The sequence below is a fragment of the Amphiura filiformis genome, chromosome 20, assembly GCF_039555335.1.
Source record: "Amphiura filiformis chromosome 20, Afil_fr2py, whole genome shotgun sequence".
Lineage (NCBI taxonomy): Eukaryota > Metazoa > Echinodermata > Ophiuroidea > Amphilepidida > Amphiuridae > Amphiura > Amphiura filiformis.
The window spans coordinates 19,194,028-19,218,987 of record NC_092647.1 but is presented as its reverse complement, the minus strand read 5'-3'; the positions used below and the strand labels follow the sequence as shown (position 1 = coordinate 19,218,987).

Genomic DNA, 24,960 nt, shown 5'->3' with positions numbered 1-24,960 from the left:
CAATGTAACCCAATATTTGAAAGTTGCAGTAAATTGTATTGATTTTGTATTCAGTGTAATGGAAGGAAATCTGTGTAATGATATCTGAGTGTTTTTGTATTGTAAAAATTTGTGTGTAAGTGCAACTTTCAAATCTGGACCTCACTACATTAAATTGAACGGTGTTTTATTGTTTTCTAGGCTAACGTATCAAATGAGGTGTCAAAATGCGCAGAAATAAATTCTGCTTCCAACGCATTTTACAGATCTGTAATACAATAGCCCCATTTTGAATAATGGCCATTATTTAAGGGGGGGGGGTCGTTACTTTTTTGAGATGTTTATATAGATACAAAGTAACGTGTGGCAGAAATTGGGGCGATTAGAATTTCAATACAGAAAAAATCTGACGTGAGATAGAAGAGATTATTTTAAATCCGTAATTTAATAGGGCATAAATCACTTAATAACAACCCTACCACATGAAATACATCACGTCACTACCAAGTAAACACATTTTAACGTCTGTGCTAACAATGTAAAAACTTGGGTAATATTCGTAAGGAGAGTGCTAACCCTTCACATGAGCGCAGGCGATGCATGTAATTTTGTGTTTTTTACTACGATTTTGAATCAAGGTCCTTAATACCGAATAAGTACAAAAATACCGAACTAGGCTCTTCGAATTCATCTCTCCATTATATCTATATTGAGAAGATAAATTGATGTAATTTTGGGCGAGTTTATACAAATTCTTGTACGCATAAAACTAAAGCTATGTTTGGGAAGTACTCAACAAGTCTAGTCAATCGATACCACCGTACTCTAACAGTGCTGCATTATTGCAAACTCGACTTATTTCTGTCTTTTTGCCTTACAGCAATTTTTATAAGTATACACCACGACCCCTTTTAACCATATACTACGGTTAGAGTTGAATGAATTCATTGAGTTCGGTTAATAACTCATTCCAATCATTAAGGCTGTTGTCATTTAACATTATAAAGCTGTACTTGGCCCGATAAGTGCGTGAAATAGTACACTGTGAAAAAACACAGCGTTTGGCAGTTTTGTTAACAATTAATTTGTATTAAAGGATTGCTTATATTGTTTGCATATTAAACACATTTTGTAAATGTATATTTTACACGCCCACACCATAAACACTTTATCATGTTGAAACAATTAATTTGTATTAAGGGGTACTACACCCCGGCCAATTTGGTGCCTATTTTTGCATTTTTCTCAAAAATTATAGCACATTGGTGACAAGTAAAATATGTATATTATAGGGACAAGGACTACAACTACTGCACTGAAAATTCAGGAACTCAAGGCAAGTAGTTATTGATTTATTGATCAAATATTGGTTTTTCCTCATTTTTGACTGTAACTCCACAACTGTTGTCTGTGCTGAAATAAAATTTCCAGTGCAGTAGTTGTAGTCTTTGCCCCAATAATATACATATCTTACTTGTCATCAATGCTCTATAATTTTTTGAGAAAAATGCAAAAATAGGAACAAAATTGGGCAGGGGTGTAGTACCCCCTTAAATGATTGCCTATAATATTGTTTGCACATTAAGCATGTTAAACACATTTGTAAATATATATATATTACACGCCCATACCATAAACACTTTATCATGTTGAAAAATAACACTTTAACACATCATTGATACACAAAGACAGATATTCACGTGTTTAATAAATGACAGCATTTCATACGTTAATAAAATATATAGTGTTTAAATATCACTAAAACCTGCTTAAATGGGAGGTGCATTTTAGAGTACTACTAAAGTAGCTTAATCAAACACTCTAGAAAAATAAATAAAGTTGACTCAATATTGATTCTTTAAATCGCACTATTTTGAGGTAATACTAATAGTCATAGAATAGAAATAACGGGTGTAGCATCATACCCAAATATCAAATGTGTTCTCGACAGTTAAAACGTTTAAGGTTATTAATTATTTTAAACTGTTGTGATTTGGTAGTTCACAGCATCTTACGAATGTATGAGCTTTGGCAAAAACTGCATTGCTCAATTCATAGCGAGTGTGTAGAAGAATTAAAATATCACATATATGGTCAATTCCAGCGAAAGCGGGACAAAATTCTCTCTATGTTAACTTTCCACTTTAAAATGTCATTAATAAAGGAAATCACGTTATTGATGGAGCATATCATGTCACGTCCAATGTGCTCTCTTTGTGCATATAGGCCTTTACTAGCAAGTCATACCAGGGGACAAGTTATGATAGCTTAAATGAATTGGCGTTACCCACGAATTCAAAGATAAAGCACCATATATGTCATTGAATGTCCTTCAATCAAAATGAAATTATTACCGTTAGAAAGACGTTTGCATGATCTCTCATCATATGTAAAACGATTGAATTCCACCAAAGTTTGTGGACTCTAGAGGCCATTAAGTCAATTTGGCTAATAATTTTGTTACCCGCGTATCAAAAATAAAATGATCGTTCTGAAAAATGTTAAGTGAATATGCCATAAATGACTATATCATGAAACGAAGTTTCGTTCTATAATTCTGAGGTCCAAGTGATTATTTTATGCAAATACGTTTTACCCATAAAATTCATAAAATCAAATTTGACGTTACCCACGTATCAACTGTTACCCACGAGTCCAGCAAATATAATTGCCATAACTTAAATTAACATTTAATGACTTTGGACACTGAATTTAGTTTGACAAGCGCTTAAAATTGTAAATCGTAAAAATACGTTCACCGCTTAAAAAAGAATCTACGACGGTTTAAACTTTTGTTACCCACGAATCCCGAATAGATGCTAACCTTGAAAAATAAGGAGATTGTTTATTTTAAGTTTAAATCAGCACATATTCAAGCCATGGGTATGCTATAATTTTGACAGTACTTACAGTTTATACACCTAAGAAACGCAAACCCTAAACGGTACTATAGTACTTATAGCTTTACCCACGAATTCGGCGTTACCCACGAATCCAAGGATTTACTCGTAAATTATATGTTTCTTATGCATCTTAACATTTTGAAAACATGCGAAATAGGTTCCAAAACAGTCCTGTTTAATAGCGTCCTCTTGAAGGTATACTGAAGCTGCATCATGAAGTTTTGATTGATTATCCTAAATTACCATTTTTTTTTTTTTTTTTATTTGTTAGAGAAACGGGAATCATTGAAACACAATGGAGGAATAACCGCATGGTGGTTTCCAACCTTCTGTAATATTTTCTATTTTGCCGCTTACCAATACATACCTTCAAATTTGTGTTACCCACGAACATTTTGGTTACCAACGAATCCCTACTTAAATTATAGTTAACAATGTATTGATAGTGTTTTAATAACACGAGTTAATAGAATATTGCTGCATGAAAATATGGAATGATTTTACTAAAATAATAATATAAAACTGTTTGCTCTGTCTATTTGAATTTGGCAACTTTATTATTCTCAAAATTTTTATACCCAAAATGCCATAATGATCCATTCTAAATATTCCATGTAGTCTGTATTTTGATTAAAATTCATTTTAGTGCCATTGCAGCCTGAATTATTGACATACGGAAAAGTATTTTTATTTTTATTAAAAAAATTAATAGGAATTGCTATTTTCCAGACGCTGTTACCCACGAATCCATCCGAGATCCTCATCCTGCGACGAGATACAAAATCTAACTTTATATTAATATGAAGCATTTATTCTAATCTTTCGAAATAATACAGTAATGTTAAATGACAGCCACTTTGGAAAGAGTTCGAAGAATTGACACAATCTTAACTGTACACCTGGTTCTTTCTTAAAATTTGTAATAACCAAAATATTTCTGTATAGATATATGTAATAAAATTCTATTTTACGTTCAAAGTCTTCACCGATTTCTAGTGTATATGAGTCACACATAAAATATTGAAAGATATTAAAGAAAGTGAAATTTCATGGCGTACAACAGGTGAAAAATGCTTGAATTCGTGGGTAACATGCATATGCGCATTTAACACTTTATTTGGTCTAGCAAGAAAAGTTATTTTTCAATCCGATGGCACTTCCACCTGATGATTCACTAGACATGATCGTCTCATTTGATAAGTCTAGAATTGAAAAGGAAAACATTTTCAAAATGGCCCCAGAGAGAATTTTGGCCCGCTTTGGCTGGAATTGACCATATACTTTTATAGGCACTGCGGTTCTTGAGTTACGTTGTAAAGAGGGCTGAAACAACAACACTTTTGTAAAACGACAATAACTCATTAACAACAATAAATTAAGCAAGTTTGCAAAGTATACGATTTGTAGAATGAACTTTTGCAAAACATCAAGGTGTTAAGTTTCAATAATATATTGATCTAGATAATGAAAATCGATTTTTAGGTTGCTTCGACCAACAATACCTCGTCTACCCTTAAATAATTGGTTATTTACATTTTCTCTGCCTCGGACACATTATTTGGGTGTAAAGGATACCGCATGCAAATAATTATTATATTATGTGATTTGACACCAATTACTATTTCTCTTGGACTTTATTATTGATCATTTTTCAAACCTACGCAGCCACTACTTGTTTACTGCCGCATGCCCTTTATTTCTTTAAAACAAAAAAAGGACCTTCAATATTCATTGAGTAAGATCGACCTATACTGGTTAAGTAAACAAATTGAAATTAACATCGTTGGGGAAGATTTTGCTAATTTTTGTGTATAAATTTATGTTGAGTAAACTGTTTTTAGAGTGTACTCATGTCTCTCACATTATTGTTTTACTTAGAGCCGGTGCAGCTGCAATGTAATCTAACACAAATGCAAATTTTAATATTATATTGGCCTTAAAAATGATTGAAATGTATGAATGTATCAATCTTATAGGTCAACTACCTAAAGAAAGTCGTTGAAACACGGTGCAATAACACTCCGCTTTTCATACTTTTGAAACTGGTGATTTTAAAGATGACAAAAATAAAAAAAACCCTTCACCATCCGGTCTGTCTCTGTTTTTCTTATAATGGTATTTGACTAACAAGTGTAGCAAGTACGCTAGTCATGTACCACATCGCGGATTTCCATTGTCAGCTGATTGTAATAAACCGGGTAATAAACACACTACATATACAGACTTTAGCACACCCCTTGTGGTAATCCAGTTTTAAATGGCCCTAAATTAGGAAGATAGGTTTTAGATGAATACAGCATAATGTAAGGGTACAATTACGGAAACCCTCCACACTGAGAAACGAAAGGGGGTGATGCCTCGTTGTGACTAAAATTGCATACACGGGATACGCTACGTACAGCTAATAATGTGATTAGATATACATGTAAGCCTGGCAATAACGGTTTAGGTCACTTCACCAAGTTTGATGGGCCTCGAAGGATGAGGCTGCTGCAGGCTTCAGATGATGAGAAAATCATGCATAGCCACACTGTATACATATCATTTGCACCGCTTTGACGTATGGGGCCCATATATTCAAATTAATATGAGGGATTGAGTGCTATTTTTTAAAGGTTTTGGACCTGACACTGCCCTTCGTGCTTGTGTTTGCAAACTTTATTTTGCTATATACCTATATTTATCTCGGGGCCTTTGTAAATGTCCCATTCTATGGTCCAAATGCAAGTTAGTAAACCTGTGGCCCAATAACTTTGTTCATATATTATTGGGTCCCATTTGGACCCCTGGAACCCAAATGTCTAACTCCACGGAAATAATAATATATATAACTAAACAGCACAATGTCAACATTTAGTTTGCTATATTATTTTCTGTTTGATTTTGTTATAGTGGATGATATCACATGCTTTGATTGTTTTAAAAGCTAGAAAGCTGCATGTCAGCGAAAGGATTGTTGTTACAAAAAAAGCAAGAGACCAAGATAGCAAGGGGGCCACGTGAGCAACTGATGCCTAATCATACCTTGCTGACAGCTTAAATCCACCACTGCTTCGTAGCATGGTGGCATATTTACCCTCCTATTACAAGGAAATACACTGCATCTTTACATCGTTAAGAACTCGCAAATACAGCTGATGCAAATGTATTCAACCTCAAAAACCGCCAAAAACAAACAAACAAACAAAACCAAAAACTGAAGTATATGCTATGTTTATATGATTGCGATTTTATGAATGTTATTAAAACTTTTTATAGCCTTTATATAATCCGACATTTAACCCTTTTCAACACATGTGTTTTGCTGGGATATTTATACCAAAATTATAAGCATGTAGGCCGTGAGTAATGCAGTTTTACCACATCGCGGGTTTACATGGTTTAAAACTTTTTAAATATATATTTATAATATTGCCTTATATGGGGTGTGCTATGGTGTTTGGTGGGGGTGGGTGTTTATGTGTGGGTGATGGGGGTGGGGGTGTGTGGGGTGTGGGGTGTGTGGGAGTGATTTTCAAATTCGTCGGTCAATTTTTTGTACATACGTTTGTCAATCAAATATGTATCCTCTGTTTACATGGTCACTTCGTAAAAGGGAAATGGATGGAGCTAAAGAGAAAGAAAAGAATTAGAGCAAAATAAAGATATCTTAAGGGATGGGATATGAACGTTTGGACAGTATTTATTGCGGGACATTAGAGCACATCAGACATATCGAATTGCATTCTGAATACGAAGAATGTCCTTCTGGTATCAAATAATTTTGATTTGTTTGCAATGTAATACACATTTTATGGCAAATGATTAAAAATTGATATTTTTGATATATAACAGTACTCGAAGTAAACTTTATAAATGTGATGATTTATACTTGAAGTGTATGTAGGTGGGATGAAAAGCCGACGATCAATTGAAAATTTTGACCTTTCGTATTGAAGATATGGATTTTTCCCCCAAAAACACCAACAAACTTAGGCCTTTTTAGGAAAAAAATCCGTATCTTCAATATGATAGGTCAAAATTTTCAATTGATCGTCGGCTTTTCCTCCCAGCTACATACACTTTAAGAATATATCATTAGATTTATAAAATTTACTTCGAGGACTATTATATATCAAAAAAGTGAAAAATATCAAATTTTAATAATTTGTCATAAAATTTGTATTATATCGCGAATTTCAAAAAATGATAATTATTTGATATCAGAAAGACATTCTTTGTATTCAGAATGCAATTCGATATGTCTGATGTGCTCTCATGTCCCACAAAAAATACTGTCGAAACGCTGAAACGCTCATTCCAGATCCCTTAACATGGTCACTAATTCCTAAAAGGGAAATGGATGGACCTGAAGAGAAAGACGAGGCCAAAATAAAGATAGACCTATCTTAATTTTCTTCTAGTCTGATAATGAATAATTAATACGGTACATCATGGACTGTTCCAGACCCTATGCACCAAAGAGTTCGGAAAGAGAATTGATAAATGTTGGGCATGTGTCTATGCATGGTGCACACTGCTATGAATGTATAAATGAAAATATACAGATGTTTGCAACATATAATTTTAAAGCTTTATATAATATGATATTCAACTCTCTTTGTATAAAACAACGTTAAGAAACAGCAGTTTCAGAACTTGATGGACACTTATCAGAAGAAAATGAGCAAGTACTACAAATAACCTGATAGCAATACAAGACACGGCGGTTAAATGGAGATGTATAAATGATGAGTACTATTTTGAGTAACAAGTGCTCTTATGTTTTGACATAAAATCGTCTAAAGTCAATTAGGAAATAAAGTGGATATACCTTGTCATTATTTGGGTTTCTGTTTTAGCTATTAGTTCAATAGAAGCTTATCCTTGAATATCAAAGCTTCTCGAAAAGAAGTAAACTGCTCATCTCTGCTGCCATGTACGCATCAGATATAGTAATTGCATTTTAAGAGGTTTGGAGTGCCTGTACGTATGAATCAATGTTGATGAAATAGGGTATCTTTGAGGCAGAACGACTTTCTATTATGGTTTCCAGAATTACTTATTTTCTTGACCTGGCCACTACTTATAGTTCATAGATCGTTTCTTCTAGCAAATCTGGGGTTTATAATAGATACATTTATTCATTTACCCACAATGCATCGTATTTTGGATTGAAACTACGTAATAAAATACCAACGTGCGTGCTGCGTCTTTATTTTATTTCGGCAACCATAGTGGGCCGCTGCAACCGCAATACACCTACATTTAGGGTTATAGGGTTAGGGTTAAGGTTAGGGTTAGTGTTAGGGTTGGGGCAAGGTTTAGGGTTAGGGTTTATGGTTAGGGTTAGGGTTAGGGTTAGGTTTAGCGTATTGCGGCCTGCGGCCCACCATGGTTGCATAAAATAAATACACGTCCCGGCTACGCGTCTGGTGTTTCACAAACTTGCATATGACGTAGTTGCAATGCATTGTGGGATTTCACAAATGCCTATAAAACTCTACCTTAGTTCTCCTTTAGAAACTTCGATCAGATCATGACCGACTTGTACGTATTTTGCGATAAAACAGCATGTCCTACATTCTCGGGGTAAATGGTAAATATAGGCATAATTTTCTCTTCATTTTTAAAAGAAATCCCAAAACGTCCAAGCCGCCTACAGGTAGTTCTTGATCTTGACTAGTTTTTGAAATAATTCAAATAACCTTAAATAAAATGAATAATAAATGTTGGTATTTATACAGCGCTTTTCACATGTGCACATATGTACCAAAAGCGCTTTACATTTATTCCGCTGTCGTTAGAATATGTCAGCTGCCATACAATGCCCAAGGCATGCTCAAACCTCTTTGGGCGGCGCTCAATGGACAACATTCATAACTGCTCCCCATTTCACCCCTGGGTAGAGAGAGGCAAGTAAGGTAAAGCGCCTTGCGATGACAACACGATGACACCGCCGGGGCTCGAACTCGCAATCCACCGATTGCAAGGCAGAGACCGTACCGCTGCGCCAACCTTTTACTTTTCTAACGTGATTCGAAGGATGGGGGTTCTCCCTGATTGTAGGTGTAGGCCATACCACAATTTTGGGGTACCTTTTAGCGATTTTGGTATACGAGTTTTTTTGGTGTGAAAACTTGGGTTGCAAAAACAGCAAAAAGAAGGGAAAAACTTACCATCCAAAAGTCTATATGGCACATACCCGTTGGAAAATGTTCGAAGACCTCCGCGTGATTCCCGAGTTGTCAGAATCATGGTTATTAGTTTTTAATAGCGGTCCCTTCCGTTTGTAAATGTGTGTTAACCTTTCGAGTCACTCGTTGTATGTATGAAGTATGTTTGTTTGTTTATTTGTTTGTTTACAAAGATTACGTAATACTCACGTGGTCTGGCACATACTCGGCACATTTGTCTTCCCATGTCAGTCCGGCAATCGATACCTCGACAAAAACTGCCAGCTGCTGGGAAGTAAAAAATAAGACAAACTTTAATAGCAAGAATCTATTCAATTTCAAACAATTTCCTTTTTGAAGTGATCCACATCCTTATCCCCCACTTACCTTCAAATGAGTTGAGATATGTACAATATAGACTATATTAGTAATTCACGAATTTGCAATTTCTGACTGTCGACTGACAACATTTTAAACACAGTGGACTATGAAGCCCGGGCTATGAAGCGGTGTACAATATGTGATGCGATCAAGGCAAATCAGTCTGAAGTAGGCCAGGTCATTTTAGGATTCTTACATTTTCATTTTAGCGTATTAAGGGCTGGGGTATGAACGTTTGGACAGTATTTATTGTGGGACATTAGAGCACATCAGACCTATCGAATTGCATTCTGAATACGAAGAATGTCATTCTGATATCAAATAATTTTGATTTTTTGAAATTCGCAATTTAATACACATTTTATGGCAAATCATTAAAAATTGATATTTTTGATATTTAACAGTACTCGAAGTAAACTTTTCAAATCTGATGATTTATACTTAAAGTGTATGTAGGTGGGATGAAAAGCCGACGATCAATTGAAAATTTTGACCTTTCGTATTGGAGATATGGATTTTTTCCCAAAACACCAAAAAAAAAAAAGGTCTTTTGGGAAAAATCCATATCTTCAATATGAAAGGTCAAAATTTTCAATTGACCGTCGGCTTTTCCTCCCAGCTACATACACTTTAAGAATATATCATTAGATTTATATATTTACAGAATGCAATTCGATAGGTCTGAGGTGCTCTCATGTCCCTCAAAAAATACTGTCGAAACGCAATAAACGCTCATTCTAGATCCCTTAAGAGCTCCACATTTGTGAAAACCCCATGTCAATACGACCTTTAGTTACAAAGTTACAACAATTTGAACACCGGTACATTAAAAAGAAAGAAACGGAGAAAATTCAGTTTAAAGTTAGAGTGCTTTAATTGAGTCATTTTTAGCATAGGCCTATACATGTAAATTGTAAATACATAGTCAATTTAGCAACGATAAATTGGTTTCAGATATTGCTACGAATTTTGGCATAACAAAACGCTAAATCCGTTTCTTTTGGAATAATTTCAAGATTTTTGACAATTATTAAAAGTTGGATTTGGGTAAAAAAAAGTCACTATTTTAAACATTTTCCCTTCGAAATTTCAACATAAAATATTTTCATGTGAAAGAAGAATGTTTTCCCCTCCCATATTTGCAAAAAGTCAATTTTGATTCCCCCTACACACATTATTTTGCCCATATCTCAGAACTAGGATTGCCGAGTTCCGACTGATTTTGCTTTGATCGCATCACATATATGTAAATTATGCATATAGCTCGCCTACGGATCACTCCATATGAAATCAAGGAGGCGCCCCACCTGGCCCCCTCAGATTTGCTTTATATTTTAGTCATATGTTGTACCTGTAAAAATATTAAAAACCTGCAAATATGAGGTCTGTAGCTCTTACGGATTTTCTGTGGCAGCCATTTAAAGTTGGAGTAGGGGGGGTCTAAATTTGGACCAAAAAGTTGCCCTTTAAATAAATTTCCTCTTTGGGAGTCTGTGCTTTCTTTATAAAAAGAAAGAGAGGTCTGAAACTTTGTATACACACTAACTGCATGCCCAATTTGTCAACAAATAAAAAATAAAAAGTTTCTGTAATTGCGCGTTGTGAGAATCCGTAAGAGCTACATACCTCAAATTTGCAGGTTTTTAATATTTTTACAGGTACAACATAATGACTAAAATATAAAGCAAATCTGAGGGGGTCAGGTGAGGCGCCTCCTTGATTTCATATGGAGTGACCCATACGCAATTAGTGAAACCAACCTACATTTCGGAAATAAGGTTTTGTCGTCGATATATAAATCGATCCACACTCTTAAAAAGAAGATGCTGAAATCACGATAGGCACAGGATTTTAAAACGACAGTTAACGCGCATATAGTTCACCAAATTAATTTATCTTTAATTTACAAAACAACAGTTGTTAACTGCATCGGCTAATACAAATTTGAAATGATATTTTTAGGCCAACGTATATACAAAACATTTTGTTTTTAACACGCTCCACAAGGGTGTCAACTGCAGTTTTAAATTTTAATTGAAAATTAAAAAATTCAGAAGTTTACATTTTCATGACCATATTTGGAATCAACATGGAAAATGCATTAAAATGAGTACAAACAAGCACAGTATTGGTTCATTAGTTCTTGAGATAATTCTTGATATGTTGAGGAAATATCTCAAAACGTTTTAGGCCTATATTGGAGCTAATGCATGCACTGCACGCAAAGCATGTATTTGAATTTTAAAACAAAAGGTTTTGCACCATCTATAGGAATTGAGCATATGCACACTTGTATGCAACCAACCGTAGTAAATTAATTGTGTCACTTGCAAAGTTGAGATATATAGCTCAGAGGAAAAGGGTTTGGTAACTTTGGTTTAAAACAATAATCTCGTGTTATCATTAATCGCATCTTTTATTTTTAAGAGTGTGTTCTCATTACATGCACGATTTGTGCTGGTTAAGTAATTAACTCATTAATAATTAAGTTCATTTAATAAGTACTAATTATAAATCAAGTCATAATACATAATAGTTTTCAATCAGATCTGCATGCAATCAGTCGTTTCAAATTACGAGCTCTTGACTGACGTCATTATCGATACCTTTGTCTGTTGTCTTTGGCATAACCTTATCACAGTGCACACGAATACTGATATCTCTTTCAATGTGTCAATGAATGTGCTTTTTGTAGCTGCCCCAGTAAGTGTTCTTTCTGTTAATTCCCTCCTTCTTAACATTTGCCTTCATTAATTTTAACAATATAAATAGCAAGCAACATGTTTACTTGAAGGTATTTTCCCGAAAATTCATCAAAGTTCCATTGTTGAAACAAACATAGATGTGCTGCTGAAGCGGACAAAATGACAAAAATGAAACTGGCAATCGTCAGGATAGAGACAAAATCTGACATCTAAGTGAAGATAGAATAAGAATAAAAGTGTGTCTGTTCTTTTATTCAGTATTTTTCTTATTGCGCGAGCGCGCGAGACTGTTGAATTCGACAGCACATCGTCGAGAATAGCAACGGAGCGGGTTAAGCTTAGGGTTATTTGTAGTTACTATAACAATAATTCTAGTGAAGTTTGCACCCATTTTCGAAGTTTTTTTTTGAAAGTTTAAATTGCGATATGATTTTAAAATCGAGACATGTCTATTCTAAATGCCAACATTGAATTATCGTCAACACTTTTGCCACGTGTGTACGGATTAGTTCAGTAGTGTTCCATATTCACGAGGTACATCCGAATACCGGATTTGAATATCGTCAGCCTACTGCCCTAATTGCCCAAGTCATTTAGCTTCATTTTTTAATAATGTTGAGAACAAAGTACAAAATACGGTTCAAGCATGCATTTAAACATATTCATTTACCAATCTTTTCACAAGAACAAATGACCATGATACAAATGCAAAGGAATAATTCGCAATAATTAGGGTGATTACGTAGCTGATGAATGCTTGAACCATATTTTGTACTTTGTTCTCAAAATTACAAAAAAATGACTTATGCAATTAGCGTATGATGATGTGCCACCATGACTCATTTAATAGGGTATCCCATCCTATCAGCAAAAATGACTTCTTAATTGGGTCAATTTAAGTAGGTTGCTTAGCTCAGAATAAGTCAAATAAATGAATAGCCTTAAAGGCCCATTCAGTGATTTGCTCATCCGGACGATCGTAAAAATCATCAAAATTCAGATTTTGGTACCTTTGTAATTGGCATAGATGTGCTAACATAGCCTGCTAGTGGTTCGGTCGAAAGCCGTGTACTTTAGACAAAATAAAGCATTTACATGAATCTGGACTTCTGATACTGACAGTACAAAAAGTCCGACTCGAGATCGGAAGAAAGCTCACTCTCCACCGTACCAACACGCGTTGCGTATTGTTTCTACTACTTATTACATCAGTAGCTACTATTTTAAACAAAATACACAATTTTAACTGTTTTTCATATTTGAATTGACCGTTAGTTTGCCTCGGTGACCTTTAATTGCTTATTTTGTTTTCTACTACAAAAATTAAGCGTCTGTTTTAAATCAATTTAGACTCTACTTCCCCGTGTTAGAAACACTGGACTAGGAAGTTTTTCCAGTCGATTGGTGGCGCACTGTACGAAAATCCCGATTTTCTCGAGTCGATCTGAGTTGAAGTAGAAAACCTTTCTAAAACTTCTGTTTTTTGACTAATTTGTCGATGTATTCAGGGGAAAAGTGGTTTAATGAAATCCTGTAGACTTATTCTTTATTTCTAAGCAACTCTGACAAATTTCCATTTTTTTAATGTTCCTGTGAAATCACTGAAAGGGTCTTTAACTGGTCAACAGGCATGACGAAACCCCTTCTTCCTTTACTTAAAGTCTATGAGGCAGTTTATCAGGCATAATAGGCCTAATATTATATAGGCATTGCTCTGAGGAAGGGATAATGACATCAGATTGACCGTAGCAAAAACATGCCCTTCCTATTAACCTGTGCTATAATCCGAGGCTATAGCGGTCAATATCATGGTTGAGAACTGCAAATAGTGGACGAATTCTACGAAATTAAGTTAAATTTAGGGCCTAGGCCAATAGGCATTACTATCAGGAATGATGACACCAGATTGACCGTGGCAAAAACATGCCCTTCCTATCAACTTGCGCTATAATCCGAGGCTCTTATAGCGGTCAATGTGGTTATGGGCTGCATAATTTAGCGGACGAATTCTACGAAACTGAGTTAAATTTAGGGCCTATAGGCCAATTATAGGCATTGCTCTCAGGAAGGGATAATGATTTAAGATTGACCGTAGCAAAAACCTGCCCTTCCTATCAACCTGCGATATAATCCGAGGCTCTTATACATGTTATATAGCGGTCAATATGGTTAAGGTCTGCATAGTGGACGAATTCTACGAAATTAAGTTAAATTTAGAGCCTAGGCCTATTATAGGCATTACTCTCAGGAAGGGATAGTGACATCAAATTGACCGTAGCAAAAACCTGCCCTTCCTATCAATCTGGTGATGAAATCTGATAATGTTCCCCCGGGCTTTTCATAGTTATTGAATATTTATTAGGAAATGGGGCACATGGTACAACGGCTCTTTTCAGAGCCACCGTCTCTCAATTGTATAGGAGGAGAATTATATAAAGAAGTCCGAGCTAATTCTAGTCCCGGGATTCTGGCGCGATGACTTTTATACTTGTTCGACGGCGACCCGTTGAAATACAGAATTTGTATAACGATCACCATCGTATAAAAGCATAACGTGCAATTTATTACAAAAACTATTGTTATGCAATAAGATAAATTTCAACCGACCGATCTAATTTATGTTCACATGTCATCATGTCTAGTTCCCAGAATGACCTTTTCTAGAAATATGTGTAGGTTTGATAAAGGTAGCTAGATTCCAATGCTGAAACAATTTGTATTGATTTTCTACATTCCAATTTCTCATCATTTTGCCTCTTTTTTCTTTCTCGTATAGTTTTCGATAGGAGAGAATGAATGAACACCACGCTTCAATTAGCTGATTAAGCTAATTTCCGAGCATAGGATCGGAGTCATATAGAAGTTTGATATAATTGACCTGGAATTCAATGGCATAACCCTAATATAACCGGCTGTCCGGTCGGAACCTTTTTATGTAAAAACGTTATTTTAGCCAGGTTTATAAAAACTACTAAAAGCTGTGATAATTTGGTTTATCCAAGAAATTGGTAATTAGTTATTCCTTATTATAGCCGCCAACGAAATGCACTACAACGCATCAATCCTCTTTATTCTCAGCTTTCAGTTGATGCTAAAATTCCTGAGGAGGAGGAGGGGGGGGTGGGGTCTTCGAAAATTTTGTACGGGGATGTGCCACGTAGACCATCGGATGCTGACTTCTCCATTTCCGACTTTTTGCTTTGTTGCTATTTTTTGATAATTTTTTCACCCCCCCACACACACAAGACAAAAAAGGTAAATATGGTGATGGGTAAATTAAAATAATAGGAAGTCGGAAATATTAATTTTGAGATAAACCCAAACAAAGAAAGTATTTCCTTTTGTTTCCTATTGTTTTGGAAACTCTTTAACTGCTCATATCTTTTGAATTTGAACTGGTTGTCCAAATTCAATGGGGTTTTCTGCATAAAGTAGCTTTGTAAATGCTTGTTATAATCCAATAAGAAACTGAAAATTGAATATGACCAACTTCATACTGATTTTGCTCGATCACACGACATATTCACCAAACCGTCGTTAATATTCGACAGGGGTCATCATGGCCATTGATTAATTAATTAGTTAGTCTTTTAGAGAAAACAACGGATGGTTGTCTCTGCCTGACCTTCCGTTGACTCCAACGCTTTACTTAATTTAGTAATTTTTTGAAAAACGTATTTACTTTTATATAACAATGGTCACTGAAATAATTGGTAACACGAAATAAGGTTACCGTTGTAAGTAATCATGTTAAATCACGATTCGCTCTGATTGACATGTCATAAGACAAAAATATGTTTTTGATATTGAAAAGTTTCATAAGCGAATTTTAGTACATGGATACACGGAGTGCTTACAAATGTGCAAACATTTGTACCATAAACTTATTCTTTCGCCAAAAGGTGCTGGATTCACTATACTTCAATTTTTTTCCAACCCCGTCCCCCCCCCCCCCAATGTCAAAAAGAAATCTACGCCACTGATAACAACATACCTATGTAAAACACGTGATTTTGTTGCGTGTATTCCATATTATAACACTTATCATGCTTATAGTTATTATAGATGATTTTTTTAAATCTGAAAATTGTGTCAAATTTATTTGGGTATAAATTATAGGGATTTAAATTCAAATCCAAAAGACTTACTTTCAAAACTTTCAGAGACTGTAGTTAGGGACCAATCAATATAGGATTAAAATAAGTCTTTACAAAGTTTTATAAATTTCAGTCCCACAGGGATTTAAAAATACAAGTCCATTGGATTTAATATTCAAGTCCTTTAAGATTTACTTTTAAGCATATCTGGGATTTATTTCAAAATAATATAAATCTTTATGGGGGTTTAAATATCGATATTAAATACAAGTCTGTGTGACTTCTTATCAAGCAATACGTCTATTCACGACAGTAATACCAAGTCAGGACTATACCCGGGGACTATATACTTCTTTCATAAAGTTCAAGCAATAGTCTGCAGTGCCATGATAATTCCAGTGTCACTGCAGTGGCTGAGTGTAATCCTTCATGGAAATAAGGTTATAAATTATATTATGTGTATAGGTGAGCTTATACAGCAGAAGCACAGACTACTACCTCGGCGATTGAAGATAATGTTCACATTGGCCCTTTGTGCACAACAATGTAAGCTTTTTCATGGACGTTATAGTCACTGACATTGGCAATTTCAGCATCTGGGATGCCATTCTGCAAAACAAATTCCCGGGACAAATTCGTCCATATCACTTCATTCATTCGCTCGCCACCACACGAAATCGCAAAAGAAAGATGGCGGCTGAGCAGTCCAGGAAAACGTTTCGATTTGATCAAGTGCACGCACCATCGCGTTGTGATTGGTTTACTGTTTAAGTCTTTCGAAAGATTTAAAAATAGATTTTCTTTTTTCCCGATCCCAAAGAAAATTTAAATCAAACCCCGCGTAAAATAAATCTTAAAGACTTAAAAATGTTCAAGTCTCAACTAAGATTTAAATTTTAAGTCTTTCTAATTTAGAGTGTACTTGGACTTACCGAAGTGTGTAAGAATCATATGAACAGATTGCGACAAGTCGTTTTTTGCCGCGCTAAAAAGATTTTTAATTATCACCAGAAGATGCGTTTACATTCTTCTGCACACAATTACTATATCCATTGCTTTGTATACATGCAGCATGAAAAAATCTCCTATACAGGCTGTATCAAAATGATTGGTACCCATAATATTCCAGTGATAATGGACATGACTACCACATCAAATTGCAACATAGTATCCGCAAAATTTTCGATTGTTGATTAATGTCATAAACAGTCAATAAATTATGGACATTTTAAATTTAAGGATCCCATGCATGTTCCATTTAGACGAATCGGGCTTTTTAAACAACCATCAAAACTGATGGGTACCAAACATTTGGATACAGCCTGTATATGGAGCCGTGATCATGAAGACTCCAATTTCCACAGGATTTTGAGTAGTCTATCAATGGAAAAATAATGTTAAATGAAAAATTGAAAGTTGATTTTGTTCGGTAAATGACTCAAAATTCAAACCTTTCAGAATTTTACATTTGCACAACTATATTTGGAATCAACACGAAAAAATGCATGAAAATGAAAACAAACAAGCCCAGTATAGATTCAGTGGTTCGTGAGATAGCTCATGATAATTTTGAGAAAATATCTACCTTGGACTTTTTATGTTAAATCAAATAGCCAGCACACAAATTATATTGTTGATCCAAAGATATCTTGCTCGTTATGTAAAACTTATAACATACCTATATATTACCTATATGTAAAGCACGTTGCGCGTATTCCATCATATAACACAATAATTATAGATGATTTTTTTTTATCTCAAAATTGTGTCAAATTTATTTTAGTACGTGGACTTACGGAAGTGTCGAATCTTGCTTACACAAGCAAGAATAGATTACGAAAGTCGTTTGCAGCGCTAAAAATGACTTTGAGTTAATTTTTAAAAGGAGCTGTGTTTAAATTATTATGTAGGCCTACATCATTTCAACCTATTACTTTGTGCATGCAAAATGAACATAATTATCTCCTATTATGGAACCATGACCACGGTGACTCCAATTTTCACAGGATTTTGAGTATAAAAAATGTTAAATGAAAAATTGAAAATTGATTTTGCACGATAAATGACTCATTTGACATGATCGTATCAGAATTTTGTATCAGGCATTGCTCCACTAGCCTCCACATTCAATTTCGATGCATCGATGTGCAGTCAACGGATGTCGTTATGTCCCCCTTTTGTTTCCACGTGGCTATTCCATTGAAATCTGTCATATCCCTGTGGAAGATTTAAGCAAAGTCTTCCACTGAGGAACTATCAAATGGAATTGTCTACAGTCAGTCTACTCTGAAGTACAAAGTACCGACGCGGACGCACACATTGTACCGAATTTGAAGGGACGCATACCTGCAGCAGAGACGCAGCACTGCGCACTGTTTACGCGAGCGTTGTCACTTTGTACTTTAGATTGGACAAACTGTAGGGTTATTGATTTGAAACACTGACTCCCCCTGTCTATGCACTTTTGAAATATTGTGTAAACATGTTCATTTTGAACGTATTTTAGTGTTTACAAATTAACACCCCTATACCTTCACTGTACAAAAAGTTACCCAATTGATATATGAAACCCATAGGTAATACTCCATCAGTAGAATATTTAAGCTAGATTTTCTACAGGGTGAGCGTGGAATTCAAATGGAATAGCTAGCACATAACATGCATGTAACCGATGAATAATTTATTCTTCCTGTAAAAACGTTTTTCGTAACATCAAGCATGTCAAAATGTTATATCAAGTTAAAAGGAGCTGTTGGAAACTGCTTATCCACAAAAATAGCCTATCAATTCAAATTTGGTTAATGGTCTGAGCTCAGGCCATTAACCAAATTTGAATGTCAAAATATCAAATTTAAATACCAAATGTGAATGCCAAATTTGAATGGCAAATATGAATGTCAAAATGTTGTTAAACATCGTACATTTTTGGATTAGTTTACCATTGATAAAAATGTGTTATGAATATTAAAACAGAAGTACCTATTACACGAAACGATTTTGTGATTTGTTTCTTCATTAAAGGTTTTGAATCCGGTTGAATTTGATATTTAGGCACTCTTTTTTTAAAAATTGTCTATATTTTTAGGCCGTATATATTTACAATTTTGTGTCCACTTTGGTCACGAAAAGCTAAGTACGTCACGTGTTAGCTGCATGTACGTATAACTCTGCTACCACTTTAAAACCTAATGCATCACGGTTTACATAGGGTGCAACTCTACAAGACTGCCCTACCCCAACCCTAAACCCTAACCCTAAACTCCGTAAACGAGGACTGGACTCAAGTCTAGCAAGTTGCACCCTATTCGGTAATTGTACCTATATCGCACTTCACTAGCACGTTCACACGGTAACCTCTGCATTGAACCATATCATGCTGATCACTCGCACCTGTAAGAGTAGTATCTTTGAAAAGAGCGGTATCGTATACAGTCTATGATTGCAGACATACATATGTGATGAGTGCAACCTGCTTGTAGTGCAGCGCGATATATTCAAAAATTGTTTTACACTATTGTTATGGTAGTCAATCCGATTATCACGTCACTTCGATAACGAATAGTAAAAAACATATCAAACTATAACACCGTTATACAATTACTTCGTTTATTAATACAGGTAAGTGCATATTCACAAAATATCGTTTAGTTTCCTACAAAATCAGTCGGAACTCGGAAAATTTAAAATTTCATTTTCTTATAACACAGTAAAAAGCATTTACAAAGCTGCATTTTGCCAAAAAACCCTCATTGCAATTGAACAACCATTTCAAAAGATATGAGCAATTAAAGAGTTTTCAAAACAACCGGAAACATTACTTTTTTTGGCTAAATCTCAAAATCAGTATTTCCGACTGATTTTACTTGATCGCATCACATTTGTTCAGCAAATTACAACATAGGTTTCTAAGTAGACAATCTATCAAAATAAAGGGACATTTTCTCATTTGATTTTCTTTCAAAATCTCTCAGAGCCCTTTAATATGCATATCCGTGTGTAAACACGTGAATTTTTTAGATTTCGCATAATTTCAAGTACTTTTAAACTTTTTTCACAAGCCACTACAATTCTGTAACTCTCAGAGCCAGGAATATTGAAGGTTTCATCAATTCCTGATTATGAAATAATGACAAATTTCTTCTGCCAAATTATTCACCGTCGACAAGGACAAAACCGCTCAACAAAAAACCAACAATAATTATTTTTGAAATCGCAATATAGCTACGTTTTTCATTCAAAAATCCTTATTTTGTGATTATTTATTCCATTTCATGAGGATCATTCCAAGCATGTATAACAAAATTCCTAAAATAACTGCCAAAGGTAGGAAAGAATCTCAATTCAATATAACAACCCAACTTGCGTAATTTTTGTCGTAAATAATGTCCCACTGGAATCCGAACATGTTTCCGTAGGCAACTGCAGTTTAAATATGTATATTAACACGGAGGGAGGATTGGTAAACAAACATTAGTCAAGTCATCAACAGGTTTACAGGGTGTCCCTGAAAGAACTGTATCATCAGAAACCGAATTGTTTTGGGTATTTTAACGCATAAACTAAACGTAACATCCTTATTTAATTTTGCCAATTGATCGCTCCGTTTTTGAAATAAAAGAATTTTACGAAATTACCTCATTTTCAGCCCGTTCCACTTAGTCAAATATCTATCAATGACAATAGACGCCGCATGCGCTGATGATGCGCATTGATTGCGCTCCGAATACAGATCATCTATTGATATTTGAACATGTTGAATTCGTGGACAGGTTTGAAAATGATCGAGATTCGTAAAATTCTTATATTTCACGAACGTACGGTGTGGTCATTGTCTCAATTCAAAAAGTACATGTGATAGCTGATTAATTCCTCAACCACACCAATTATTTGGTAATGTTTAGTTGTGGCGTTTAAATACGCAAACGAATTAGATACTCAAAGGATTATGTTTCTGATGACACAGTTATTTCAGGGATGCCACAATGCTAAACAAGCTCATGGTAACTTCAGGTGGATATCATCGTACAGGAAATAGCAAAAGTGTCTTTAGTTTGAACAAATTAAGAGCAATTTCAGAAGAGAGACACAACTCTCTAAAACCCTAGCCATGCGTATCATAACCATTTCCCAACCATTGTCTCTTGATTTTGAAAGTCGGGGCAAATTTGGGGCAAAATGATGATATACTAGAAATTCAATTCTCTTGCGCAGGGTGCACAAGTATTCCAACATGAATCGTTTCATGCGGTTATTTAAAACAAAACTTTGACAATTAATTTTCAAATCGTCTATTTCTTTATATTAGATTTAGCAGCCAATTACAAAAAAATGCTTTTAGTATAAGAAAAGTTAAGAGTACTTAACAGGAAATGCTAATGTAAAATGATAATTTGTGCTATAGCGATAAGCGATGTACAAATTATGTTGACTTGAGAAGAATTTATTCTCAACCCGTCAGATACCAGTTGATTACAAAGACAGTCAGTGCAAAAACAATCAAAACCTACAGCGGTATACAACATTTTTTAGGTATATATTTAGGTATTTTGGGGGAAAATGTATATCTTCAATACGAAGGGTCAAATTTTCATATGATGGGCGGCTTTTCATCCAAGCTACATACACTTTCCATGTTAAGTATATAGATTTATAAAATTTACTTCGAGGGCTGTTAATTTTTAAAAGTATAAATGTTTAGTTATTTGCCATAAAATGTGTATTATATATATCTCGAATTTTAAAATATCAGAATTATTTGGTATCATCCGGACATTACTCGTATTCAAAATGCAATTCGATACGTCTGACGAAAAAATACACGAAACGTCGCTATCCGAGTCCTTAAGCCATGTGGAAGTAGAGCTTACTTCCATGCTGAAACAAACATTTATATTCAAAGCATCAACAGGTATTAGAAACGAAATAAGCTCCGAGTCAAGATGAATAGTGCAGTAGAAAGTGCTCAAAATAAAGCAAATTAGGGTCAACTCCCAAAAAACGACGCAATCCACTTCGGCCCCCGGGCTTCGACCCTGAACCCACCGTCCTTAACCCTCTTTCTAACCCTACAGACCTAAGCCTAAAACTTTATCCTAATCTTTTTTGCATTTTTGACTCTTCATGTGGCGTCTGTTATTTAGAAGTTTTGGCGCAAAAAGATGATGATAAATGTTCCTAAAAATGCTTCTCTTGGTACAAGCATCCATCGCTTCACACAGTATCTGAAACAATTTGAATTTTGAACAATTTTTCCCTTTAAGATGTTAAAAATTAGTCACAAATTAATGCAATCATTTACCCTCTCCACGCGGGTGTCGACTGCAGACGACAAATTTTCTTAAAAAATTCAAAAAATTCAGAATTGTACATTGCCATGACCATATTTGGAATCAACATGAAAAATGCATTAAAATGAGTACAAACAAGCTTAGTATTGGTTCAGTGGTCGTGAAATATCTCTTGATATTTTGAGAATATATCTCAAAATTTAGGCTTTTTATGTCGACGCCTATATGGCTAGCATGCAGATCATTATTAAAAAAAAAAAGTTGAAAAGAGTACTTACCAGCACATGCTAACTTTGATGTGATAAGTAGTAATACTAACGATGTACAAATTATTTTGACTTGAGGTGAGTTCATTCTCAATCCGTGAGAAACCATTTTAGTACAAAGACAGTTAGTGCAAAAAAATAAAAATCTACAGCGGTACACAACCGCTTGTTGCCAATCTTATTCTGGTGTAGTCAATAAGTGTAGCCTCAACACAGATAGACAAGAAGAAGAAACGGTGAATGCTCCTTTAGATGATGATGATGGTGTGTATCTGTCCAGTGTAATATCTGCAAATGGTTCCTCCCGCCCGTTACCAGTGGAGCTTTAATTACAATCACGCGAGCGTATGCCTTTGGAACTCCTTATTTATTTGCGAGAACCAGTTGAGCCCTCTCAGGCCAAACGTAAGGCAATGTGGGCGTGTAGCCTACACTTAATTCACGTACGTCCTCTTGCCCGTTAGCTACTTTTTCATTTCAGTCGCTCGTGTGTTAGCAAGAATCAATTAAAAACATCGAATATTTACAGTCAAACTTCACAAACTTGCGTCTTGGCCTTTTTAACAAGAATATATTACTCCTTTTTAAATGCGCGTCGTCTGCTATACTACTAACAACATATATGTGAGTTTGCCGTGAAATACACACTTTGCCACGCGTGGAGCTAACTCCCAGTTGACCCTTAAAACTGACTAGTTTATGAAAATTTAACACGACTGATATGAGATAGGCAGAACGGACGATTTCGTTTGGTCCCTCGAGATTTAGTAATGGAGTTATCCTCAATTGTACGTTAAACACAAGGGTGTTTTACGCCTTGTGTGCTATAACCGGTTTTACCGTTCTTAAACACCATGATTTACTCATACAAATATTTTAACAAGAACCACTTGTGGATTGTTGTTTATCTGTAATTTTATATAGTTGTAAATAATTTTATTTCCAGAACGGATCATTAAAATATCGTATTTAAAAATTTTAAAGAAATTTCAATTCTTGAGACCACTTTGAGCACTTCCGCCAAACTTTGCTTTATAAATGTTAGATTCTGCGTATTTATTTATCTGAGAAGGACGAATAAATTGATGATCAAAAAGTGCTGCCCACAGCCCATTTAACAAATTTATTACTTATTGGCTGTTGTGTTTTTGTTGAAATCACTTAACGTAGAAGAAGAGATCGTTTTACAATAGATATATAATACATAAACGTGTACGTGCAGTCTGCCCAATATTAACGACACGAATAATATTTTTTAATTTATAGCAAACACACGGTTGTTTGATGTGGTCGTTTATTAATGTTTCTAACAATACATTACATAATGTTCGACACTAATATACATTTTTTAACTTGATTTTATTTTATTTATCAAATTGTTCATCTTTTATCTGCCCTTTTGCAGTAATTTTTGTTCTGTAAACTGTACATTTGTATGAAAATTGAGGGCGCTATTTTCATGTATTTTAAATTCAATTTAGCCCGGTAATAATGAGTTATTTCTTTCATTTCATGATTTAAAAAATCCTTTTATATGTTACTCATTTTTATGATGTTTTAATGCCATTATTCAAGTAGCTACCCCTTGCAAAGATGCAAACACGATTCAAGATAAATAGCACCATCAGTGTTCAACTTTGCTTTAAAATGAATACAATTCTACATGCCATCAAACAACTGTGAACACTTAACCATAAATGTGACAATATCCTTGCTTTGTGTCATGATATAAGTGTATACCAGGTATTATCGGGTATGTATTCTCAGAGAAGATGCCTTCTCTCGTACCCTCAAATATCTATATTTTTGCAAGTTTTCTTTAGACAATGCAGCAGTGTTGGAAATTTAAGGCGGGCACTCGGGCCAAATGCCCCTGAAAATCACTACGGGCCCGCCAATACACCAAGAAGTCAGCAAGAGTTTGTTTTTCACTTCAACATTAGCCCTTTTCCAAAATTAAAGCTTCCGTCCTTATTATGTCATTATTATTTTTTGATCTCCGTGTCTGAGATATATATATGTAAGGCCCCAAATACGTAACAAAAGCTAAATACGTAACAGTTTCATACGTATTGGGTTAAACTTCTAAACTGGCAAAAATAGACCATCCTGCACAACATACGTATCAAATTATTACGTATTGGGCTTTTGTTTGTCCTCATTTTGTTTTATTGTACAAAAGAATAC

At 34.8% G+C, this 24,960-nt stretch overlaps 1 protein-coding gene across 2 annotated transcripts in view; it reads right to left on the bottom strand.

Annotated features, from left to right (window-relative positions):
* LOC140141813 (uncharacterized) overlaps window positions 1–23,395 on the bottom strand; it is a 75,176-nt gene extending 51,781 nt beyond the window's left edge. The window contains exons 1-2 of one of the 2 annotated variants that reach the window (XM_072163678.1): window positions 22,786–23,395; window positions 9,248–9,325 (exon numbers count right to left, since the gene is read on the bottom strand). In XM_072163678.1, coding sequence (XP_072019779.1) covers window positions 9,248–9,325; window positions 22,786–22,882 — 175 coding nt within the window. In that variant the 5' untranslated portion in view covers window positions 22,883–23,395. The remainder of the gene's footprint in view (window positions 1–9,247; window positions 9,326–22,785) is intronic. The other variant, XM_072163679.1, reaches the window with a different exon arrangement.
* Window positions 23,396–24,960: the final 1,565 nt, after the last annotated feature.